The sequence below is a fragment of the Ascidiella aspersa genome, chromosome 1 (genome assembly GCF_963924565.1).
Source record: "Ascidiella aspersa chromosome 1, kaAscAspe10.2, whole genome shotgun sequence".
NCBI classification, from domain to species: Eukaryota; Metazoa; Chordata; class Ascidiacea; order Phlebobranchia; family Ascidiidae; genus Ascidiella; species Ascidiella aspersa.
The window spans coordinates 34059101-34084008 of NC_139447.1; the positions used below are offsets into that span (position 1 = coordinate 34059101).

The 24908-nt window shown below is 37.1% G+C and overlaps 1 protein-coding gene and 2 non-coding genes across 3 annotated transcripts; all 3 read right to left on the reverse strand.

Moving 5' to 3' along the window:
* Positions 1 to 853: 853 nt before the first annotated feature.
* LOC146169920 (uncharacterized) lies at positions 854 to 23700 on the reverse strand. The gene is made up of 22 exons (XM_083387861.1): positions 23609 to 23700; positions 21079 to 21215; positions 19939 to 20064; positions 19370 to 19517; positions 18630 to 18718; positions 18368 to 18473; positions 17911 to 18059; positions 17366 to 17445; positions 15403 to 15489; positions 14598 to 14728; positions 12865 to 12992; positions 12425 to 12495; positions 10269 to 10450; positions 9385 to 9572; positions 8648 to 8782; positions 7452 to 7593; positions 6771 to 6907; positions 6117 to 6222; positions 5502 to 5644; positions 3138 to 3229; positions 2494 to 2586; positions 854 to 2135 (listed from the first exon to the last, which is right to left on the reverse strand). The coding sequence occupies exons 1-22, from the start codon at positions 23682 to 23684 to the stop codon at positions 1814 to 1816; spliced, it is 2868 nt and encodes a 955-aa protein (XP_083243987.1). The 5' UTR covers positions 23685 to 23700; the 3' UTR covers positions 854 to 1813.
* On the reverse strand, positions 8242 to 8328 carry Trnastop-uca (transfer RNA opal suppressor (anticodon UCA)). Its single transcript has one exon. It is a non-coding gene; the product is annotated as a tRNA-Sec (tRNA).
* On the reverse strand, positions 11060 to 11146 carry Trnastop-uca (transfer RNA opal suppressor (anticodon UCA)). The gene has a single exon. It is a non-coding gene; the product is annotated as a tRNA-Sec (tRNA).
* Positions 23701 to 24908: the final 1208 nt, after the last annotated feature.

The window sequence follows — 24908 nt, forward strand, 5'->3', positions numbered from 1 at the left end:
ACAAGTTGCTTTCCCGAAACGTTTGCTGGATTTAATTCCACGTTTACACTTTGCCGTACACGAATTTTCGACGAGAAAATATGGCAGTGCTATGATTCGTTTAGCATTTAAGGTTAACCCAATAACGGTGTCCATTTTTATTGAATGTTGACACACTTTTGGCTTCCAATAAAATGCTGTTAAACTATAAAATGGTGCATTTGACTAGCTTTTGCTAATTTTACTGGCCTCGTTTTTTCGTATTTAATCCTGCTAAAGTTGGGTTACGCGAAAACCTGCCATTTTACAACAACGTTTTGATTTGCAATTTTAAAAACACCTAACTTTTTAGTATAAATTCAATAAGTGTCCCAAAACCCACGGTGGACACGTACGCTTTCTTAATCTGCAGCGGGCGAAGGCCGAAGGGAGTACGGTATGCAGCGAATGTTTATCTCTGTTTACTGCATACGGCCAATTACGGGAACTCGCAAAATTTGTGCAGCGAGGTAAAAATTCCCGGACTTTTTAAACTGCAATCAATTGACGCTGATTTAACGAGGTACAAAATGCACAAGTTCCGAGTTGAAGCAAAAAGTTTCCGACCTGTATTCCGGTGAAAGCTTCATTTTATCGCTCATTGCCTTATATGGATGACCTGGATTTGCTGTGGATTAAGGAGTGGATTGCGATTAGTGTATTTGTTTAGCTATCAATTGAAAACGCAGTTAACGAGAATTGATTTGTAGCAAAGCGGTATGGTCGTATTTTAATCCTTTGGTTTGATATAGCGGCCATTTTGGCGCTATGCAGCCTGTTGATTTCTAATACTCCTTCTAATACTCCCCAAGTAGGCTCGGTAAACGTTTTGAAACGTGTATTGCCACCTATAAAGTCGCTAAAAAACAAGGTGTGGTGCATCAGACAACACTGCGAAATACAGGCACAGTAATGCAATAAACAACAAAGTAGAAAAAAAAACGAAAAAAAAACTCTCTAAACGCCTATCCAGATCAAAAGCCAGCGAAAAGCACCGAACACTATTGCGGTTTGAGTGGCAAGTGGAGAAGCAATAGACAAAGAGGGAAAACTAAACCATAATGTGGTTTGCAATGCATATATATTTTATAGCAAAGTCTTAACTCGTATGTTAAATGATGTAATGGTTGCCAAAAAAATGCCACCCCTCCTGAAAAAGTTTGTTGGGGATAAAATTGCACAAAGCAATGATATTAAAATTTTGCCGCTGGATCCTTTTTCATGTTTTAAGTAATGGTCCCAGCATCAGTATTAAACACAGGCTTGTTTACTGTACACAAGCTTTCAAAATATTTAATGTTATCAAAAATCAGTGAGTGTAGTATGTGTTCCTGCGAATTGGATTTCTCAGTCAGTGAATTTATTAGATGTTGTGCAAATCCCTTAACTACCAAATTAACTCCGGTTCAAAAACCAATGGTCCAACTCCAAATATTAGCCATTATACTCCCTATTTGTCCAAAAGAATAAACTAAAAGCAACAATTGGCGAGTATGCGCGCATTCAACACAGTTAACTTTGTCATAAATCTCTGTCACAATAAACACATTGTTTCCTGCGGTCGTTCAGCACAATCAGCTAAAATGTATCAACTGGCTTTTGAAGTCGTTGTACCTAAACCTTCATTTATAGTTTATTTAACGTGTCTGCAGATGCAAGATATAATTGAAGACATCATTGCAATGTCCCACTTCACCGAAATCTTTAGCAAAAGGCAAAAGTTTCACACGCTGTGAAGCACTTCCGCTTGTACCTACACCGAACCTATTGCCTTCCGGAGCGGATCAACAAGATATCACGGGCTCTTTTGTGGCGAACTCGAGGTCTGACTGATCAGTTCGACGTGATCGAACTGGCTGCGTTGAGGCACGCAGCTTGGCGGGCGTTTGGCCGCTTTAACCCGGCGAAACACTGCAATTGACACGGCCGTGAGCGCAATGGCCACCAAGACTGCGATTCCTGCCCAAAGAGCACCGGTTTTTCGCGTCATCTGTCTCACCAGCTCCTCTTGGGATTCTACCAAGTGAACTGTGGCGTTTGAAAGGCCGTTTGACGAGGTTTTACTCGAGCCGCCCAGGAGAACCATGTAGCTGCCGAAGTCGCTGCTCTTGACGTTTCTGATTGAATAAAATATTAACGGTAAGAGCGGTGACTTTCAACCTATAGTTTAGGATCCTCTTGGAGACGTGGTTACTTTTGCTTGGCGGAAACTAAAATTAATTTCGTCCATTTTTTTTCAATTTAGTACAATATTACCCAAAACTGAAATAAATTAATTAGAATATAACCAATGGTTTCAGATTTTACCAATGGTTTCAGATTATTTTTTATTAAATTCTACACATTCTTTGGCGCTACAGTCAACATCTGAGTTTAAACTAAGTATTGTTTCCTAATAAATGTGTTCCGCCTAAACGACACATTAAACATTCGCCTAAAGTTCATGTGAATCACATCTCTTTTGTGTTTACTTACTGGAAGTTGATGGTCATTGTGACAGTTACGGTTCCTCGCTCTCTTTCCTTCTTTCCAGGAATGTGGAGAAAGCAAGGTGACCTTGAAACCGACCTGTGACAGAAAATGGTTTAATAAAAAATGACACGTTTCGCTATGGTAAATATATTCAACTAAACTTCCAGTTACTGCAGTTTTAAAGTAAGAATTTTTCGTACGTACTTGAAGGTTTTATTTCTTACTTACTTCATAAAATAACACAATTTGTAAAATATTGTTTTAGGTGTTTTTCTTCCATTATTTGGTTGTGGAACATATGAAAACCTTTAATTATTAAACAGATGAAAAACGAAAGAAGAAGTAAAAGTTTTTTTTTTCTGACTGAGAGAATTAAATTCCCTTTGGACAAGGTAGCACGTTTGGTAAATTATGAATTACAACTAGACTTAAAGCACACAGGCAATTGACAGATTAGGTTCGAATTAGAATTAGCCGCATTGTGCTCTAATTGATTGAATTAGAAAACTAGAATTAGCTAGTTGTCAATCCGACTTCCTTAGTGGCAGATTTAAATTACAACACTACGTGTGCATAAAACGGTTTTAGCAATTCTTTGGGCAACCTAGAAAACTGTTTACAATTCATTACGTATTAATGTATCTTACGTGTGACAAGTGATCCTTGAATCCGTCAGTTTGCGACTCTTTCTTCCCAAGAAGTAATTGACACAAGCGAGACTAGCGTTCGCTGTGTCGACCTGAACACAACACAACTTAGCGTTGTTACATCTGGCAAAAAATAAGTTCAGAACGAGAAGAAGCGTTGTAAATAAGTTTGCTGTTCGTGTTAGGCAGACACGCTCAAAGCTATTGTGTGTTTTAATGAAATATAGGTGTTTATTTAGTCCACCAGTTTATATGCACACACCAATTTTTATCGGTCGATTCTTTACGCTTTAATTGAATGAAAATAACAGAAAATTTTTGCCAAAAAAGTAAGATTTTATTTAATATAGTGTCTTCGAAAAGCACAAAATAAACAAAATGGCGTCAGTAAAAGCTAATGTGAGTCACGAAATTAGCCAAACTACTACGGTTACGTACATATAAGCAGTGGTGGGATTCAGCCGGTTCGCACCGGTTCTACAGAACCGTCTCGCGGAATTTTATGAGATCAGCGAACCGGTTAGCATTACTAGTTACTGTCAATGGATTTTTGCATCTTATTGCATACATTGATTTTTAAGATCCAAGTAGCTCACGTGCTTGTTTTTCTCAAAATGTGCAATGGTCAAGGTCGCTCGTAACAGTCATACATTGTGTTAATTTTTATAATTGTAGTAATTTTCGTTTTGTGATTGTTTGTCTGAAAATGTAATTGTTGCGTTATAAGTACAAGTTGAAACTGCTATTGTTAACAGAATTTGTAGTGAAGATCGCATATTTGGAAATACGTCATCATCAAAACACAATAAAACCAACAAACTCTAAAGGAGAGCTTCAGTTCGGTTACTAAGCAGCATTCGGCAATCACCAATTTCAATAAAAAGATCGTTGCCGTTAAATTTCGTGTCGTAGAAATTCGCAAAATCTGCACAATTTCGACGTGTTTTCGCGTTGCATCCTCATCTGTGTCAGATAGAAGACTCTTTAACGTCCAGCAAATATCCAATTTAATTGTTCAGGTCTTTTAGTCGTGAAAAAACGTGTTGACATCTCATATTGAAGCCGATCAAATACATTCTTCATAACGCGCTCAATTTCTTCTTCTGATGAAAGTCGTGCATCCTTTGCCAGTTTCCAGGCACTTTTTAAGTCAGCTGATTCTTTTGTCCAGCTCAATCCCCAGATCGAGTATTTTGTTCTGGCCTGTTTTACAGCAGCTTGGCTCAAACCATCACGAAATGAGTCTTGGCTTTTATGGTGACTTGAATGGTTTAGTTTGGTGTTCATTCTGTTTTTTGTGATGTCCTATAGACCTATTCTTTACATTAAAATTACACGTGTAGGCAACTGAAGACATAGTTCGTGGATTTGCGATTTGCGAGCTTCGCTACTAATTTTTAATTGTTTTTCAGTTGCTGGACTAGAACTGCTACTTTTACGACCGATTAGGGCTATGTTTAGTCGGAACAATTATACGGTATAGTTGTGCAATTTTGGGTTGGGCACCATTATTGCGCCTGTACAAACTCGGGTTTTAACCCCAACTTAACGATTGAAACTTCTAAAAAGAAAAAAAAACGGTCCTATGTAAATTATAGTTTTAACCAAATAAACAGAACTTTTTCGCGCTGCGTGCAACCAACGATACACTCTTTTTTTTCTCTTTTTTATGTTGTCTAACCAATATGTAATTCCAAAATACCGAATTGCTTTTCGTAAGGGGGCGCGAAGCGCAGGACAATTACCAAAAGGGGCGTGGTTTAATAAAGGTTAAGAACACTAAGCTAGACGAAACCAGCTGCACGCAGAATCAGTATCTTGGCTGCTGTGATGGGTGGTAACATCATCAGTCTGGTTGTGGGTTGCGTATCAGATGACGTCTGCCACGCAGCCGCTGGTGCGATCTTGCTTGTGATCGTTTTTTGCCCTTGTTGTGAAAAATTTGTAAACCTCATTTTGGCGCTCCTCTACCTTGGCGCCCCGGGACATATGGATACCCCCGCACCCCCCCTAGCTACGCCTCTGCTGCTGTATTTGAACTACTTTCATTATTTCCCAGAAAATATGACTTTTTCTAACAGAACCGGCTGAAATATATGACTTTTGTGATAGAACCGGCTGACAAAAAATTTGAATCCCACCACTGCATATAAGGATTGATGCTAATAATCAAACAAAATTAACTACTCAGTCCGAATATTTTCCAGTAGAAAGTGTTTTTTTCCAGTTTAAATATAAATTGTTTGCCTTGGAATCGATTACATTTAATGCAGAACCGACAAATAAACTGAAATAGTATATCGGTTAAAGTCTTTTATGTCATCGGATATACCCTCAAGTCAACACTAGCCCTTGTTCGCTTACCTTTCTCCACCTCGCGCTGAGCATGTCCGGCTTCAAATTCCCATAGAAGTTTCCAGTACATTGGATGGACGCCAAACTCCCCACCTTTGCATGGACGCTTTGCTGTGTGCACTGAACCGACGGACCAGTGAAACCTTGGCGATCTTAACGATAAAACACTAGTTAAGTGATGTACATTTATACAAGTTATGAGCAAAGTACACTTCACAATTTAAACCTTGTAGGTCTTTTTTACAAACGAGACAAAACTTTGACTGAAGTGTACAGTTCTGTATTCTTATGACGTCACAATACGCTTTGTGTGCTCTCCGTTATTCACTGTTGGATTGTTGTTTTTATCCAAATATAGTTCAGTAAAGTAATGATTTAATACTAATTTAACGGATAAATAGCCTTTTAAGATATTATATACTCTGTTTGTATTTGGATAAAAAAATTCGTGGGGCCGAATTGAGTTTTGAATAGCGGTTAAAGGGGTCTACGGGATGAAAAGGTTGAGAACCACTGGTATAGTGGCGAATAATATGAGCTATGATGTCTGCAATTCATTACTCCTTTTTCCTGCTTGTATGCGAAATCTGGGTTGTAAAAGTTTTAAATATTAGTATGACTTACGCTTCACGCAAACGGCCTGATGCGGAACATAATACGTGCGTCCGTTATGCTCCACCGCGCACGTGTAAACTCCCGGATGATCAAACGAGAAGTTTTGGATTTCAAGCTGACAAGAAAAGCAAACCTTGAGGTCCATATTCAACCAAAAATTGGAAATTCGGACGAAAACTACCAATTAAGTAGCCCAGTAAAATACTGTTAAAAGTGTTTAGGTAGGTATACCGCTTTATGGTATATGATTTTAAATGAAGGCATAATGATTGCGTCGAATAATAACTAACAACGTCAATTACTGCTATGCCAAAAGGCAACTGACTTTGCCCAAAGTTACACGATGCAGTTCAGAACAATAGCAAACCGGCGCAAACTTTTACTTTTTCAAAGTGTGTAAGAAAAAATTTAAAACATATTTGCATATTTTATCTATGGGTGAAACAAGTTTTTAACAACTATACAATTTTTTTTCGAATATAGCGACCTTATTTTGACAAAGTTTACTTAAACGGAAGACAAAATCTCTTTATACATTATTTTATTTCCCACAAGATTGTGTCGGCTATACTTATACAGTAAGATTGTCATAATATAACATATATTCAATGTAACGTTGTTATTTGTTTCTTGTAACATCGTAGTGAAACAAGTTGAACATACCGTATCATTCACCGGCCTTCCCAAGGGCGCATTTCCTCCCTGGGTCGCAAGGTCGTTCACCTTTGAGCAGTTTCGTAGCCAAGTTACATTGAACAAATCCGAGTACTTTCCGTTGTAAAATGGATTTGAATAGCGGTCTTCAAATAAAATTACAATAAAATTTTTAAATGTGTATACAACAACACTGGCCTTTGGTGACCCCTACAAAAGTCGTTTTTTATTAAGGATTTTTCGGCAAGCAAACACAGTCATGAAAAAAAAATAGTGGTCAGTGCGTTTCGAACTCTCGACCTCGAATTGTTGGCAGTGTTGTAGTAACTGAAGTCGTTGCCTTAATCTTGACCTACGTGCACTTATGTCACTGTTTTTAAATAACTTTAAATTTGTGGTTGCCTTGTTATAACAAGGACTTGACTGGGACTTGGGGCAACTATTGCCTTGTACTGAGACTTGACTTGACAATGCTTGAACAGACTTGAATTCAACTTGAGTTATTTTACGAAATATGGACTTACTGGGTCTTTAAAAATAGCTATTTACAACATTGGTTGTTCGAACCTTGTCTGACTGAATTAAGCAAGCTATAATCCTAATTATAATGTTACAACAAAACAAGACAGCCAAAAACCACAGTTATGTAGCAGGATGTTTCCTGGTATTTTACTTTAATACTTAACCCACCTCCACAAGGAAGACTCGTTTTAGATCCCTCATACACTGTTCTGGATACTGGATCGAACCTTCGAACTGATTCCTCGCAAGATGTGACTTCCAACTCGGTTATGTTGACATGAACAGAACGACTCCAGCATCCAGTCGGCGACTAAAAACGGATATTATTTATTAAAATATCGTAGGTATGTTTTATCTTTAGCCTATTGAAATAATAAAGGCGAATAACATTGCATGCTTTTGTCTTAAATCGACAAATACTTTGCCAACTATTAAAAAACATTTATTTTACAGGTCACACCCCCGAGTCCAACTTCCGAATCCGACTCATGCCAATAAAATATACTCGAGTCCGGCAGCGACTTTAAATCGTTTATTTCACCCATTTACGTATAACTAAATTAATATAGATTTTTAGCAATCTTCTTATAGGGGTGTCAACCTCCAGCAAAACAAACTGTACCTTTGTCGTCCCAAGTTAAAACCATCACCAGAAATGTTTAGTAAAACACATAGTTACACATCATTGCGTGATATTCAATTGCAATAAAACTTAGCAAAGATTAGCTCAACGCAATTTACGGTGAATTTGGATAGTCAACTTCAAGGATAAAACTAAACGGGGGAGAAGCAAGACCAATATAAACTTAACGGTAACGCTACTAAAGGTTACCTCATGTTTTCATATAATACAACCGAAGTACCACAGCATTGAATAAAATATACTGTTGTAAAATTTTCTTGTCATGTTTTACCAACTAAAAAATTGGCCTGAGCCCAGCGAAGTAAAGATTTTAATCGCCCAGAAGGTGGAATTGAACCACTCTGACGCTAATCAGCTACAGGTTTGAAGCCTGCACTCCAGACCACTGAAGTTCATCCGGGCGATTAAAGAACAGCTAAAAGTTGTTATAAACCCGAGAATTAGAAATAAAATACTCTTCGTGGCGCGTTCGCAGAAGTATACGATCCGATTTGCAATGATAATATTCCCAAAGTGTGTTATTCAAATTTAGTTCGAGGTGGATTAAATCAGTACGATCTAAAATATTCCAGAAAAGCTGACGTTTTTGTATTGTGGCAGAAGTGCTTGGCGAAAATCTATCGAATTTACTATGGAGGCGTGAGACAAGATCTCCCTTTTTTCACTGTCTAGCATAGCATGGTTTAAAAAAAAAAGTTGAATAAATTCAAGTTATTTTTACCTTGGCCACCATCAAATAATCCACCACAGACAGGTTGTTGAGATCAGGGATGTTGTAACTGGTCTTCCGCAAATCTTCTTTGAAAACGCTTCGATTGAAAAGCAGAACTCCAGACGTATTATCCCACAACTGAAACTGTTGAGAAAAGATAAAAAGTGAGCGACGCCTTCGGGTCTTAAGCAGGCGGACGCTGAGTCATACGTTTTATTTTTTATAATTGATTCTGATCTTTTTTACATAAATTTTCAATTTTGACGAAAAATGAAAAAAATCTAAAAACAATGTGGTAAAAATATATTTCTCTGTAATATTTATTATTTTTAACTAGCCTACTAATATTTTTTCTAAAATTAAAATCAAGTTATATATTCAGTGTTTATTAATTCCGTTCATACTATATGGCCGCCCTAAACATTCACATTTAGACTTGAAAATACCATTACGTAATGGTATTTGTCCCGAGATGCAAGAACCTTCAAAATTCCTAAACCTATATTTAACGGTAAAAGCGCAAATTAATAATAAATGTTAGAATCCACAGTCGGCATAATTAGCAATCGATAAAAGTGTTTCAATTTTAAATAAACACGTTACAATTCCCAACGTGATTTTACCTTGATAAATGAATTAATCACATGTATAGACGAAGTTGTGTTTCTTTAACAGGAAAAAGCTGGCCCCGACAGAAAGAATGTAAGTAGCCAGACAGTAACAGGAAAACTTTTCGCATATCTTACCTCAATGGAGGTTGGTGTATTCTCGTACAAATCTTCATAATCGCCTTCGTCACCTTCATCTTCTGGCTCGCTCTCATCATAAAACGAATTCAAAAACGAGGTAAACTTCAGGGGAAGGGGCCAGCCGCGGTAACCAGTCAACTGGTTGGCGGGGAGCTTTTCGCATGATGACGCCATCAGGTTAAGTTCTAAACGACAGAATGCAAAAATTGAACGAGAGTGGCATACGTGAGGGATGTCGGGTATAATGTGGGTTCAAAAAATCGAATTCAAGAATAACATTCAACTCCTAAATCTAAATATTTTAAGGTGTAGCCTTCGCATGAAATGCAGATCTTGATCAGTTTTCCTAACAAACCTGTTAAAAAAAATAACCAAACCAGTATTCAATACACTATATATGCAACAATCCCCCGTTATTTTAAAATTACGTATGCTAAGTCCCAGTCAAGCTATCTGTAAAATAATTTAATTTCAAGGCATGTATTTTGCAAAAGCTCAACTCTCAGTTAAAGTCATCAGTTGCCCAAGTCAAGTCCCAGTTCAGTCATTCAAATTAAAGTATTATAATTGGTAAACATGTCATGTAATAATAAATTAACCCAACCAATAAATAACAAAAACGTAACACATAGTCAGCAAATTGCAATTTTTGAAAGTGGTACAAAAAATTAAGTACCTTATTAACTTGATGTTAATAAAGCATATTTATTAAAAACACTTAATTTTAACTCAAGTTATGTTACACAATAACTTATGTCCAACTCATTTTGTCTGAGCCAAGACAAGCCATTTTTGTTTAAAAACTTTTTAGCGATAGTTTATTTCGATGAGTTTCAATTTACAGGGTTAAAGTGGTCTTACAAAATAGCTTTTATGCAAACCTTTCATTTGATTGTCAAGGGTCACACTGGCCCTGTGTTGTCTGCCCAACGCAGTTGTGACAATGAGAGTGTAAACACTAAAGTCCTTCTCATCAACTTTGTTAAAGAACAGCGTAGCTTTTATTTCTCCTTGGAGCAAGATTCCGTCTTGCGTTTGCAAATTTCCCGCAGGTGTCATTGTCCTATGGATATAAAATTATATTTCTGAAACGGGATACGCCTCAAGAAATGTAATGCAGTCCTTAAAATTAAGATATAGACATGGACCAGGGGTTCTTAAAAAGTTTTTTAAACGCTGACTCCTAACTTTTTTAACGCGGACACATAAAATATGTTTTTAGTTTGGGTGGACCAAGGTTGACGTCACAAAACAAATAGACTTTTCTTTTAAAACATTTATTTAAGATTTTAATTAGGCCTACATGGACCCCTAAAACTATTTCACGTACCCCCAAGGGGTCAAAAACCCAAGTTTAAGAACCCCTAAAATAGACGCTCCACAAAAAATAACGATATTCGATATAGAAGCTCCAGAAAAATAAAGTTTTTTAATAGACAGTTTATAAAAGCTTTTTAATAGACAATTTATAAAGAGCGAATCAAAATGTCTATCTTGAAATTGTGACAATTGAAAGGCACTCGAAATCGGCCCGCTCTAAATTAACTGTCCTATCAACGACCTTATGCTTCTAAAAATATGCCGCTAAAAAAATGTAAAAATGCCCCATAACCGCTAAATTCCGTCTACACTACTAAGCTGACTCAACTAAAAATAAGCAAAAAATAATGAACGCCCAGAAGGTGGAATTGAACCACTCTGACGCTAATCAGCTACAGGTTTGAAGCCTGCACTCCAGACCACTGAAGTTCATCCGGGCGATTAAAGAACAGCTAACAGTTGTTATAAACCCGAGAATTGGAAATAAAATACTCTTCGTGGCGCGTTCGCAGAAGTATACGATCCGATTTGCAATGATAATATTCCCAAAGTGTGTTATTTAAATTTAGTTCGAGGTGGTTTAAATCAGTTTTCGACCTGAAGTATTTCAGAAAAGTTTCTGATTTAATTTGTTGGCAAGTTTTTGCAATATCTTGAAAAAAGATTGAACAATATCCCATCATCCTTCCAAGCTTTAAAATTACAAATCACCAAACGCCATTTCACATCGCAATGAAACTATGAGATTTCGTTTCAAAGCTATACACCGGTTCGCGTCACTTCACAAGTTACGCAGGTCAATCGCGAGCGGTAAAATTTCCGTCAAAACGCCGCAGGGTTTTTTGTGGCGCGGTCGGCCGGTTTTCGTGACATCTGTTCCGGCCCTCGCGACCTATTTGCACTTGATGTTTCTGCGCTAAGCGGTCTGTACAGCCGATGTAAGTCACAGATTGTCTCGAACCGCAGCAAACAAAAGATGATAATAATCAGACAAATATTTTGCGGTCCGTCCAAGGCGCGTTTTATGCCTTAAACGTGTTGAAACTATAAGGACGGCACACGAAATCGTGAGAATTTCCGTGGTTGGAAGACTCAAGAACAAGGAATAGTTCTATTTTCAGTTCTGAACTGTTCCTTTAATTTTAGCGACAATAACAAAACTCCACATCAAAAAACTATGTCTACTTGCAAAATAGAAAAAAACATATATTTACTTGCAACGTATAAGTTGTTATCCGAACTTATAGCAAAACAAAATCGACATAAATGAAAGAATTATTCTCCCTGAAAAAGGCGACTTGAATAGGTTGGCGAAACGTTGGTTAACAATTACAGACTAATATTACTTGCAACGTGTCTTAAAAACTTTTTTTTAAGTAAGAAGGGACTTTACCAATTATTAAAAACAAGGGACACTGTTGACAAATGGTTTCGTGAAAATACAGTTTGTTAAATACAGTTTGTTAAAAGTGCCAATTGTTTTAAGTTTTTGAATATGTACCTTTATGAAATACATTCAATCCAAAACTAAGGTTCAAGCAGTGTTCCTATTTTCCTTCTAATTATTGTTCCGTTTGCTTTTTCCCATAAAGCAACTTAATTTGACTTTCCCATAAAACAACTTAATTTGGCTTGTTAATAATACATATAATAAGCCGGACTTTTCCGATCAAACCCTGAAAAAGTTAAAAAAAGCATAAAAACGAATTTGTCTCACATGTTGCATTGCGGTTTCTTGTTTTCCAGAATGCCACCATTGGTTTCACAAATCGGCGTCTGCGAAATGCCCTGAAATTATAAACAGTGGTCAGAACAACCAGTTTCTCTTTCATCTGTTGAATTAGGCCAATTTGAAAACTGGCAATTGGTTTTCTCTTTTTAAACTTTAAAGGCATATTAGTTTGCAAAAATAGACAAGCGTTTAAGTGAAAAACTATATTATCCTGATATGGCATAATGTTATATGACAGCTTGTGAACGTTAAACGATGGATTTCAGTTTTTAAATAAAAATATCTTGCCATCGAAAGTTATATTTATATATTTATTTAGGCTTCGCAAAACAGGTTTTGGTTTTGTGGGCAGTTTTGAAAGGTTTGTCAACAAAGCGGATAAAAAAATACTTGAAAGTCACAAAAAAGTTCCTCTAAAAACTCACCTTTGTCCAGGTAACCCGGGTATTCCCCAGATCCCCTGTAAACCGACATTCGATTGTTGCTTGGCCTCCCACAATTGCCCGCACGGTGTCGCTATTGCAACGCAACGAACTGTTGCCGTTTCTCGGAACTAAAAAGAAATGTTTTTAATTGGAATTCTCCGAAAGTGCAACTTGCAGGCATTTCTGAATTTAGAGATGTTCGATACTGTACATGCTATTTCTATATCGATGCCTGAAAGGTTTCGCGAACCACTACTTATACTAATTTGATATCAGCTCGGCACCGATATCGCCCTAGTATCGGGCAACTATCGATACTACCACTTGGAATCGGGTATCGGCCCCGATCCGATATTATCGGACATCCCTAGTTTTGATATAAAAATAATGAGCAACAAAGCCATTTAACCTGGTGGAAAGTATTACGTTCGTTACATTTCTGCGATAAAAACAAAAATTATAAAAAAAATATTTTTTCCAATTTTTTTTTGGAAACACCAAATTATTTTCTTAAAATTTTGGGCAAAAACATCGGATCGTTGCTTATTAGACGAACCCTCCCTACTGCTATACGACATCAGAAAAGTGAAAACCATAAAGTGTCAAGGCACCGTTATAGTTACAAAACTTATTATTCCATATATATGTACCTTGTTCAATAATATTTCCTGCGGAAGATTTCACTTTAAAATTTCTACTCCAGTGCTTGGATTAACGTCAATAAAATCAAACATTACGGTGTGACAATTTTCCAGACTGGCATGCACGACTCAGTGCTTTTCAACTTTTTTGCTGTAGTGAAACCCTATGGAAACATTTCACTAGTTCGAGGAACCCCAGTGCAATAATTCCACTGGCTCGAGGAACCCTAGTGTAATTAAGACACCTGAATTAGCTAAACAATTTAGAAATTGCGGAACCCCTGGACTGTAATAGCGGAACCCGAAGGTTCCGCAGATCCTGGTTGAAAACCACTGAGAAAGTGTATGAAGAAATCTGAATTCCTACAGACAGCCTTGCCTTAATCGCCTTGTAATCTACGACTCTAAACATACCAGGGCCGTTCCTAATCATCAGATAACACGGGCGACCAGCTGAGGGTCACCTTGCGATTGTGACGTCACACAACGCTTCACTGTCGTCATAATCGGATCTAGATTTCGTGCCTCACCATACAACCCTTATGTATACGTGAGATAACGCGCGGGTAAGATGGAAACGATTTGCAAATTGTCGGAGACACGGCGTTTTGCGGTTTAAGTATAGGGACGGCAATGTTGTTGTAAGATTATCTGCTGTTTTCAGGGAATCTTAATAAAACCGAATTGTACTAAGCATTTTTTTATCAGGGCTTCTATACTTTTATGATGATCTATCGAAGAAGTCAAAATAAATTTCTTATCAGTAATACTTTTGTTGCCGAGCATCCATAAAGTTTATAAGGATTGAAGGAACCACGTGAAAAATGGCAAACAAACTACTATATTTTTGGTATATTTTTGAAACATTTGCTTGTTCATTTTGAGCAGTCCTCTAAAAACATAAACTTCTGTAGGGAACTATATGCATTAAATATAGGATATATTTTTGTTTTTGTGCCTAATGAGTTTTTTATCCCAATACCAATAGTGATTTACTTTCGAAAAATCAATTAAAAATCCCTTTCCTATGTTTGTATTACACAAATATATAGCGCGTTCTTCGTCAAAACGTTGCAAACATTTTCCAGCTACCTTGTTGTTCGCTCACAATTCCCTGCGGCGCGACGTTTGACGTCATCAATTCGAAGCTGACGTTTGCGATCCCGCGACGGTTTAGATCCACTTCGACCTGGTACGAGCCGATATCCGATGAGCGGACCGCACTACGAATAAAGACCAAAAATAGAAGTTTGTTTTTGTAAATTTCCATAATGATAAAATTAACAGTGGATTGTAGAGCGTGTGTTTCCACAACACAATCTTGCCCTTTCAACAGAACACAACACATAGTGCCGACGATAAAAGTTCTAAGATTTTATTATAGATTTGGAATCGCACCGCTTCAAACAATGATGTAAAGCTTATAAATATGCAGACCTTTTAATATTTTAATTGGATGCAGTTAACTCGAGATAGCTTAAGGTCTCTTACTGCACACTAAAGCTTTAAAAACTTTACTTTCGTTGCGAAACTTCGTTTTTAGCTTTATAGTTTCAAAATAATCAAATCGATCTATCTAACCCTGGAAGTATACAGTGCTTAAAGTATTTCATCTCCTTTACTAATTATATTAATTACCCGAAACCAATTTCACTGAAAAGTTCAATAGACTAATCGAATAAGTCGATCAATGTATTTGCACATCAAACAATTTGCTTAATATTCATGCGTTTTTGTAATTTTCAGTTATAATCGGGCGAGTTAATCAGTTTTAATAGTTCAAAATTTTATTTTTATGTCAATGACATTACTCGACTTGCTCCAATAATAATAAATTGACTGGGAGTCGACTTGGGTAACTGATGATTGACAAGCGACAAACTCAAATAACACTTACGGAAAGTGAAGGGAAAACATCAAGGCGATAGAAGTTGAGTTTGAGTCTTGATTTGATGTTGGTGATCTCATTGGAGTTAGAAGGTTCCTAAAAAGTAGACAGAAGGTACAAATGTCTGTGATTTCATTCTCGTACAATTCCAATTCTATATATATAGTCGGTGAAAAGTTATATTCTATTTAAAGGTTGATTTAATTAAGGGTTGGGTAATTTAAGCCATCTTCGCGGCTAAATCGCTGTTGATCCGGCAATGATAAACGCTAATATAAACGCAAAGACGTCTATTTTTTTTGTTGCGTCGTTGCGCAAAGGTGGCTTTAAGTAAGCTACAAAATATGGGACGCAGATGCCTATTGTATTTGCTATAATTAATGGTCCGACTATAGAAATTCAAAATGATAACAATTGCGTCCCACCTTTTATAAGTGATGCGACTTACTTCTCAGTCACATTAAAATATGATTCAAGTGCATATCAAAACGTTTTATTCAAGATGCTGTCGATCTATACTCGCAATTTATTATCAAGCGACATTAACTATTAGTAAAATGTGATTTCCAAGTACCTAAAGTGTGTCGGAAAAAGAATCATTCGCGGCATAATGATCATAACGGAAAAAGTTGAGAACCACTACAACACCGCCACCGCCATACCTGCCTCGCAGCATTATTATAGTAACAAAAGCTGAGTCATTGCGATATTTGGCGGGCCGCGAGAATTGCGGGCGGCGCAAAACGTTCGGAAAAACCCGGCTCAGGACTGGAAGGAGCTGATCACGCCAAAATACAACTTCCAGCACGACAAAACAGTCGTGTTTTTGTTTTTTCTTCGCGAAAAGCGAGTTTGCGGAATTCGGCAATTAGTCGAATTCCGCCAAATCAAAATGGCGCGTCCGTTTATCGTTTGGAGATCTGCTGTCCAAATAAAGGCGCCCGCTTAATTAGCTTTCCGCCATTAACGCGAATTATGGCGCCATTAGAGGCGCGTAATGGCAGGTGTACACATTGCTTTGATGGGCTGACCTTTAACGGATTTTGCCTCGGTACTATTTCTGCTAGCGGTTTAATTTTCGACTTTTTTATAATCATGCACAGAAATGCGCGTATTTGGTCGCCCTTAGCTGGTATTGCAGTTTGCTGTGGTGAAGCAAATCGCTTTCTGGCCCCCGAAATAGGCCTGTACCATTTCTGCTTGCGGTTTAGTTTAAAAAAATTGAAATAATTCTCTCTGCGGGAATTGTCGGTTGCTTGTGCGTTGGTAAGAAATTTATTATGCGACGAAATAAAGGTTTTAGGGCGGTTGATTGCGCACAGTACACAGTTTTTGGAAAAATGTCATGGGGTGATATATTCTGCTGCCATGGTTTGTAGGAGTGGCAATTCTGCCGTCAGAGAGTTTTTACTACAAAATTAGATGGCATTGGGTAAATTGGTGTGATGCAAGTATGTTGGCGCCTTCGTATCATAATAAAACTATGGAATCGAGAGAATCTTGTATTTTTATAATTACGAATGCAACCACCCGAGTTTAAAAGTGTACACTTTCGCTTCATAACCTATGGCCAAAATTATAGTGACTGTTAGAAGGGTGATACATATCACAGTACATTTGTATCAAACTTAAGGTATGTTCATATTTACAAATATTAACATAAATTTAAAACTTTAAATTCAACTTGAATATTCTTTACAGGTGCCCTAAAACCTTTACTCACAACAACTCTTTAGGCTCAAAGGGTATGTTTACTGTCGCGACAAACTCTGCGAACCTCGCGCGACATGCGACACGCTTCCTGTGCCAGCAACACTTTCGCGGTAAAGTGTCGCAACGTTTTAGTGCCAATGGACATCCATTTTTGTAACTGTAAATATTCTCACAAACTATTTTTTTAAGTAACGTATTATTAGTGTCGCGGCAACCCTGTGAATTCTCGGCGACACGCGACACTTTTGCGGCAACTTACAGCGAACACGAGATGTCTTGGTGTCTGGTTTCCACGTCGCTACCGACCATGTTCTGACACTTAGCAGTCTCTTGGCCGCTCTGCAAAACAAGATACAAGTTATCAGATTTCTGAAATACCCAAATCTTTGCGTCGAATAATGCTCAAGGATAACAGAATATTTTTAAATTAACTGACAACATTTTAACAAAAATAAAGCACCTTTTAACAACATAATTTTTTCTTCAGATTTATAACTTTTACAGTAGACCTTGATGTTTGTTGTGGACTTTTACCAGCTAAAGTTTAAACATGAAAAAAGAAAAAAATACAGCCTTGGACAGCACGAGTGTAAGTCCCGCTAACAAGTATATGTTTTACTTTTTTGTTTCTATTTCATTGTTGTATTGATGAACAATATACATACTCAATTGGTTTTAAGCCCAATAGCAAAATACGTATTTTGAAAGAAATTAAAGCAAAACTTACAATCAAATTTCGGCTAAATTCCACACCTCTGTCTAATGCGTTTCCGTTCGATATAGACTGAACGTTTTTGTTTTTACCTTGGTCCACTTCACCGCAATCCCACTGGACGACGCAACGTGTGGCATTGTGACGCTACAATTGACGGAGGCAGGCGAACCGACGCTTACTAGGAGGGAGGTACTGAGACACACGATGGATGGGACGGGAGGATGATCTTCTTCTTTGTCTATTTTAAGCACACATGGTTGTTATAGCGGGCTAGGCTCGAGGTTTTATTGCAGTGGTTCCCAATTGTTTTGAGTGCGACCCAAAATTGAGTTTGGTAATAACTTGCGACGGAAAACTAAAATTTCTTGGCAAACAGTTTGAAATGGTTTACTTCACTGGCCTATTTGACCTAAAAAAACACTAAAAATTAAGTAAAAAAAACTAAAAATAATTAAATTAGTCCTAACTAAAATATAACTTTTAAGATGACGATGTATTTAAATTAATCGTCGACGAAATGACTGGTAAAAAAGAAATAAAATTTACCTGTAACTGTCAACTGAAAGCGGGATACAATCCACGTTTGGTTATTGTATTTCACAGAGCAGATGTAGTTTCCAGCATCAGATAAAGCAAGGGTGCTTATCTTTAGCTAAAAGTGTAACAGCGTGTTGTCATTTATTACATGTGCTGATGGTAAACAAGGGATTTTAAGTTATAACAGCAAATATACTCAAACGGAGAATAGTATTCACTGCAAAACACTTGGTTCTCTTTTGTATTTCCTGCTAGAACTTAGTTCTCTTACCTCGGTTGTATTACCAGCTGTGCTAGTCGTGCAGTTTTTTGTCCAAGATACGTCGATACGCGATTCAGAAAGTTGTAACCACGATGGAACTGGAAATTAAAAATATATGAAAGACCCTTTTTATCTTAGTTTTAATCAACAACTTACATTTTGGTATTGTATACATTTAATATTATCTGTAAACTAAATCAAGGCAAAACATTCAGAATGCTTTCCCTTGCTTTGTTTATTTCCATTTATCTATTTTGGTATTTTGGATTAGGACTAGGATGTCCGATACTTGACATTTATTTCCGATACCGCTAACGATATTTTAAACAGAATTGTCGAGACATGTACCGATACCAAATGGCGTTGTTACTATGCTTAAACAAGCAAACTAGATAAGATTAAAGCGTTTAAGAGTAACTTATTTCAGGTTATTAGGCTAAAATATGCTTTATCTTCATTAAGAACTGTAATCACGTTCAGTTGTTAGCCTTCTGTTTTATAAATTTAACTTTAAAGGTAAAATTTGCTGCGTTAGATCACAAAAGATGGATTAAACTTCTCTATTTGACGTCGGCTCGGCACCGATACCGCCTTAGTATCGGACGAGTACCGATACTACCTTTTGGTATCGGACATTATCGGATATATTTAGGACTAAAATATTTTCATTCATTTTCTTCTAAACGTTTTAGATGAAATCTAGTTTTGCAATTCGCCATTTTACTCGTAGCAAAATAATTTCGACTTACCTCGGCATTGTAACTTCACGTCACTTCCAGCTTTTCCTTGAATAACATCAAAGCTCGTCGCGTTTCCGGGCGATTCTTGGCACCTTTCCGTGGAAGGATCGGAAAGAACCACGTCAATGTATGTCGAAGTGCAAGTATGGTCGTTTTTCTGGGTAATTCAGAGCGCGGAGTCTTACTGATTTAAATCCTACCGTCAATGCTTGGGTAAAATGTGCTTATTTAGAAAGATCATTAACTTATTTCTATAAAAAACATGATACATCAAAAAAAGATGCTTTTTAGATTTTAACTTTTTGAACGTCAATAGAGTAGAATGCAATAAATTTTATTTTTTTTAAATACATCATTTAAAAATGATCCAAAAACACTTCAATCGGTACACCTGCCTCGTACATAGTTCAGTTAAAATATTGCAACAAAAGAAAAATATATAATTTAACCGCGGATTGGCCAATTTACTAAAATGCACACCATATAATATTTCCATTGTGTCATCTTGAGCAGCAAAAAATCATACATGCCATTCGAGTCAGAAAACGACATCAAATTGGTCAATTTTGACAACTTACCGAGAGAACCATGAAAAGATTGAAGTCACGAGATGTGTTCTTTATTTTGTATACAGAGTCTTCAATTAAGTTGGTCGAAGATGCGTTAAGGAGAATGGCGGACGTTTTGATGTCAATCAGCAGGCACTAAAAAACAATTGCTTCCCAATTTCAACAGCTGTGCAAACTTGCACGAATGCGAATGACCCTAACATGTCTATAACTTGTGATTCCACGGTCAAATAGAGCCACATAGCCAAACGTTGTTGTATAAGCTTCTAGTTAGGATGCACTGCAATTTGTAAAAGGTTTTCAATTTTCACTTTTTTTAAGGTGTATATCCAAAAATGCAATTCTTATCCTTCGTTAAAATTGCTAGTTTTATTCGTATACACAAAATGGATTGACGCGAGAAACAAACATCTGGTCCAAAAACGGTGCAAATTGCTTTATTTTCTTGTTCACGTTTTTTTGCTCCATGTGCAATTGGAATTTCTGGCAACATTTTTAACGCGAATTCGAACAGCAATTATCCGTAAATATTGTTAAATATCTCTGGCGAACATTTGGCAACGTTGGTCATTTTAAAAAAATACATAATTATTAAAAAATATATATGGTTTATGATTTTAGGTTGCATCCCCAAAGGCAACGTTACGTTTAAGCATCTACCATGCGAAATTTACCTTGAGCGTTTAAAGCTAACGCCCAAAAAAGTATCCGCCATTTTTTCGGCACGCGATCCTTACGTCACAGGTGCGCTTCGTTGCGTCACTAATGGCGCCCTTGTCGCGCGAAATAAAAGGTCAACGACCGCGAGAACTTAATCCAGTGATTCTCAACCTTTTATGGCTTACGGCACCCCTTAAATAAAATAAACAGATTTTTGGCACCCGACTGGAATTTTGTGAGTATTTTAGTGAAATTACACTATAAATAGAACTGGAACAACCAACTGAAAACCTAAAGGAAAATGTCATTTAATATAATGGTCTCTAATCGTCCTCAAATATGTAAACTTACCAATTAAGCAAAAAAACAGATTCTTAAAAATTCTGAAATTCCTATCGGCACCCTTGAGCATCAGAAACGGCACACCAAGGCGCCGCGGCACACCGGTCGAGAACCACTGATTTAACCTCTCGAGAATTCTGAACTCACCATGTGTAAATCGTGCTGCTGAAGCGAGAAGGGGGCATCCCCGCATGCGATGCCGATCGGCCAACCCCGAAACGCGTTCACAACGCGACGATCACGTGACCTCGAGCACGTTGCGTTGATTGTTTGCATCCAGTCGGCTGTGTGACGTAATAGAGGTTAGGTGCTGACTGATGACTCATCAGTATGTTTTTTTTTTAGGGATGTGTTTTGTGTTGCTTCAAACGGTGGTTTCCTATACGTGCGTGAAGTCTACGTTTAGCAGGAAAACGAAAAATCGGTACATATTTACTTTAAGTTTGTTAACTGCTGCGTAATAAGAATATCAAGGCCCATGCAGAAGAACATCATGTTGAAAATGAATAAAGAGTTATTTGAAACGTGCAAAATGATACCTACTTCTGTATGGGCTTTGATATTCTTATTGCGTCTTACTGCAACCTCCAACCATTATGCTCCAACGATTATTCGATATAATTTGTGCAATATAAAAACAACTATACTAAACTATACGCAACAAAATATACTTAGTATAGTATCTACAATGCTGCAGTAATAAAAAGTTTTTTTTTTAACGGTTTTTTAGGGGTTCTTTTTATTTCGGAATGAGATGTGATTTCGTTTCTCTCTGTTCAAACAGGCCACAACTTACGCCACAGCGCTATCAATATTTAACAGCTGAAATTAAGGGCCCGCTCATTGTCTTTGAACAAACACTGGTGCCGAAAGCAGAATGTCCCCATTGCCGGGTATTTGTGTAAAAAAGTTGAAAACACACTTGTATACGTTTTTGTTCATTTGAAAGTATCGCGAAAGAAATTCGAAAAAACAAGCCGAATAAAACTTTTGACATTTGGCCGAGCAATTCCAGCTAACGGGCGTCTGTGCCTTGCCCCAAGGCCAGTGCAGCAACGCAAATGCATCGGCCTACGCGCATTTGATGAATAATAATCTATCGGAATAGTGAAACGTCGAATTTTATTTTCGACCTTGTAGCCACATATAGCTGTTTTCATTCTTTTGAATTTAACATTTACAGAAACGCAACAAAAAAATTCTGGAATTGTCTGTTATATGAATTTTCTTTCGGTTAAGTGTCAAATATTTTCTATTAAATGTAGAAACATAACGAGGCTCATGGTTTAAAACAAAATACACTTTTCACAAGATACTTTCAATTTTTAGCTTTTTATTTCGTGTAATTTTCGGCTAGTTTACGCCGTGTTATGACTTTCCCTGCGCAATGCAACGCGTGTCAACGTTTTAGCCGCAACGAAGTGATTAACGACCTCTAGGGTAATCCCCGGAATCTGAGTCGATTTCAGGAACTTGGGGCAATAAAATAAAAAGCAATAAGCATGTCTGGGGCAGAGGTCGTGCAATCCCTGCGTTAAAATAAACCCGGTAAGTAAACATATATGGAGGCCGTGAAGGGGAGGCGATGGTCCGTCGGCGAATATGTTTTAATATAACCTTTTTTTTAACTATGAATAAAAAGTAAATTTTATTGTTTTAAACGTGTTTTTAGTGGGCCCTGCGTGAAATAAATCCGGTAAGTGAACATATATAGCTACCACGGCAGGGAAGGGGCTTGTCCTCCGCCCGCGAATATATTTTAATATTACCAGGTTTTACCAGTAAATAAAAAGTAAAATTTATTCAATATGCTGTTGCTGCCAGGCACTGCTTATTGTTGTCTAGTATTAGCCTATATATTTTCGACGATAGTTGCAATTATATAGCCTGCAGAAGATTGCCCAAATACGTAATCAAAACGTTGGCACTTCAATGAAATTTTGCCGGAAAACAATTTTACACTTATTACCGGTTTTAGACTTTCAATTCCTCTGTTAATTTGGCGAAATCAACATTTCAAACAGAGCTGAAAACAAGTGGTACTGTTAGCAAATTGTAATTTTAAGTTGACAAGAATTCGCACAACGTGCTTTGTTAGGTCTCATTACAAAACACGGCTATCAGTCAAGATATCAAATAGAAGGTTTTTACTAATTATTATCCTTGTTTTGCATTGCTTGTGGCTAGTATTGGGATATTTTTAAGCCGAACATAGAAATATTTATGTCGGTGCATTTCTACTTTGCACAAAATGCCCTTGATCCTTTAACATAATATTGTTTTTGTCTGATATACTTCTATACTGGTCTACTGTAAAACTGCGGGAAGTTCAGGTGTGTGCGATATGTCCAAACTAAACTAAAGAAGCTATTTAATATTTGCCACAGAGTTCGTTCGAAAAACACCCACTTTGAATTGGAAATATGTTGCTTCACGAAAAAATTCAGATACGACGTTACAAAGTTACATTATAACAGAACATCTAAACCTGAGGTTATCGTTCGATGTATGTGTGCAACTATGCAAATTAAATTAGTTAAAAACACTAAAAAAATTGGTGGGATGGGTTGACGAAAGGAACACTGCCTCGTAAAAAATATCCTTGTTTTACGTTTTTGCATTATGGTAACACTGTGCCGGCCGTTCCGGCTTACTTTCGCCCCTGCTTGATACTCACCTTGTTTCACAGCTGCTGGTTGCGAAGCTTTACTCGTCGTCCAAATCAGCACGGACAAAAACATTAGGCGAAACATTTCAGCACTTTAGCCCTCGTTCTGTGAAAGTTAAACACTTTACAACCTACTTCTGTAAAAATAAGATTGAAACTTATCAGCACAGGAGCTTACTTGCCAAAGCTAGTCACTCATTTACATGGTTTAATCCTTTTGGCCTTCGGAAATATATTTTTAAATCTTGGTAAAGCCCAAAACATTAAATCTCGCTTGAGGTGATTCACAAGCAACAAGTGATTCACAAAAGATCATTATTTGCGTTTTTGAAACTCACCAGAACGAATAACACCAGCCGCTTACGGAAAGCGTGAGATCAATTACCACTGATTTTGCGCCGCACCTGAAGATATTTATAAACTTTTTTCTGCCTACAATGTTCGCCAAAGAAGAGTGTTTCAAGCAGACTTGGACAACTAGATTTATTTTAGCATTTTAAAATTAGATTAGAATTAAAATTAGAGCATTTTAGTTTTTCGAAATTATATTAGAATTAGAATTAGATCGTTTTGAGCTTTCTCAAATTCGAATAGAATTAGAATTACGGAATTTCTAAAAAAAAGAAATTTCGTTTAGAATTTGAACTAGAATCACATTTAGTTATTTACAACCAATTTAATTTAATCGCAATCAATAAATTAGAAAAATAGAATTATCTAGATGTCCAAGTCTGTTTTCAAGACGTATATAAATGTTATAATAAAGAAAAAAAAAATAAAGTTGATGGCGATCTTGTATTTTTTGATTTGTTTAATTGGCTTTTTATTGTATTGTTTCACGTTTTTTCATTATATTGCCTGTGGTATTTAATTGTTGTAGCTCTTTGATTAAATACGCCGCGGTTCTAAAATGAATTGATATTAAACCAAACCCTCACGTATAATACAGTAGGATATATATTTATGCAAATGCTAATTCAACAACGAGCAAAACTAAACTATTTTTGCAAACTTTTCTTAGCATAGCACCTTCCATAAAACTTAACGTAGACACAACGCTCAACGGTAATGCGTAAAATTGCCGGAAAAATGTTGCCCATAAGTAATGAGCACTTTCAACCACCTACTTTGCACTCTCTTGGGCGGGAATTTCGCTGCAGCTTGTCGAGATAATTACAAACAAACAGCGCTCTTTGCAAGAGGCTTCGCACGCGCGTGCAATTAAAAGCCACAAGTCTTGTCTAATCGCGGCGCGTTTTTTCCGGCAGCGCAAACACAGGACGACCGCCTTTTTCCCCGCCCGAGGCCG

Excerpts from the sequence above, each read along its gene's own strand:
- LOC146169920 (XM_083387861.1), bottom strand. The coding sequence starts at position 23,684 with ATGTTTCGCCTAATGTTTTTGTCCGTGCTGATTTGGACGACGAGTAAA. Across the intron at positions 10,451-12,424 it reads AAGAAACCGCAATGCAACAT|GACAATGACACCTGCGGGAA; the intron begins GTGAGACAAATT and ends TTATATCCATAG. Across the intron at positions 8,783-9,384 it reads ATACACCAACCTCCATTGAG|TTTCAGTTGTGGGATAATAC; the intron begins GTAAGATATGCG and ends TTTTCTCAACAG.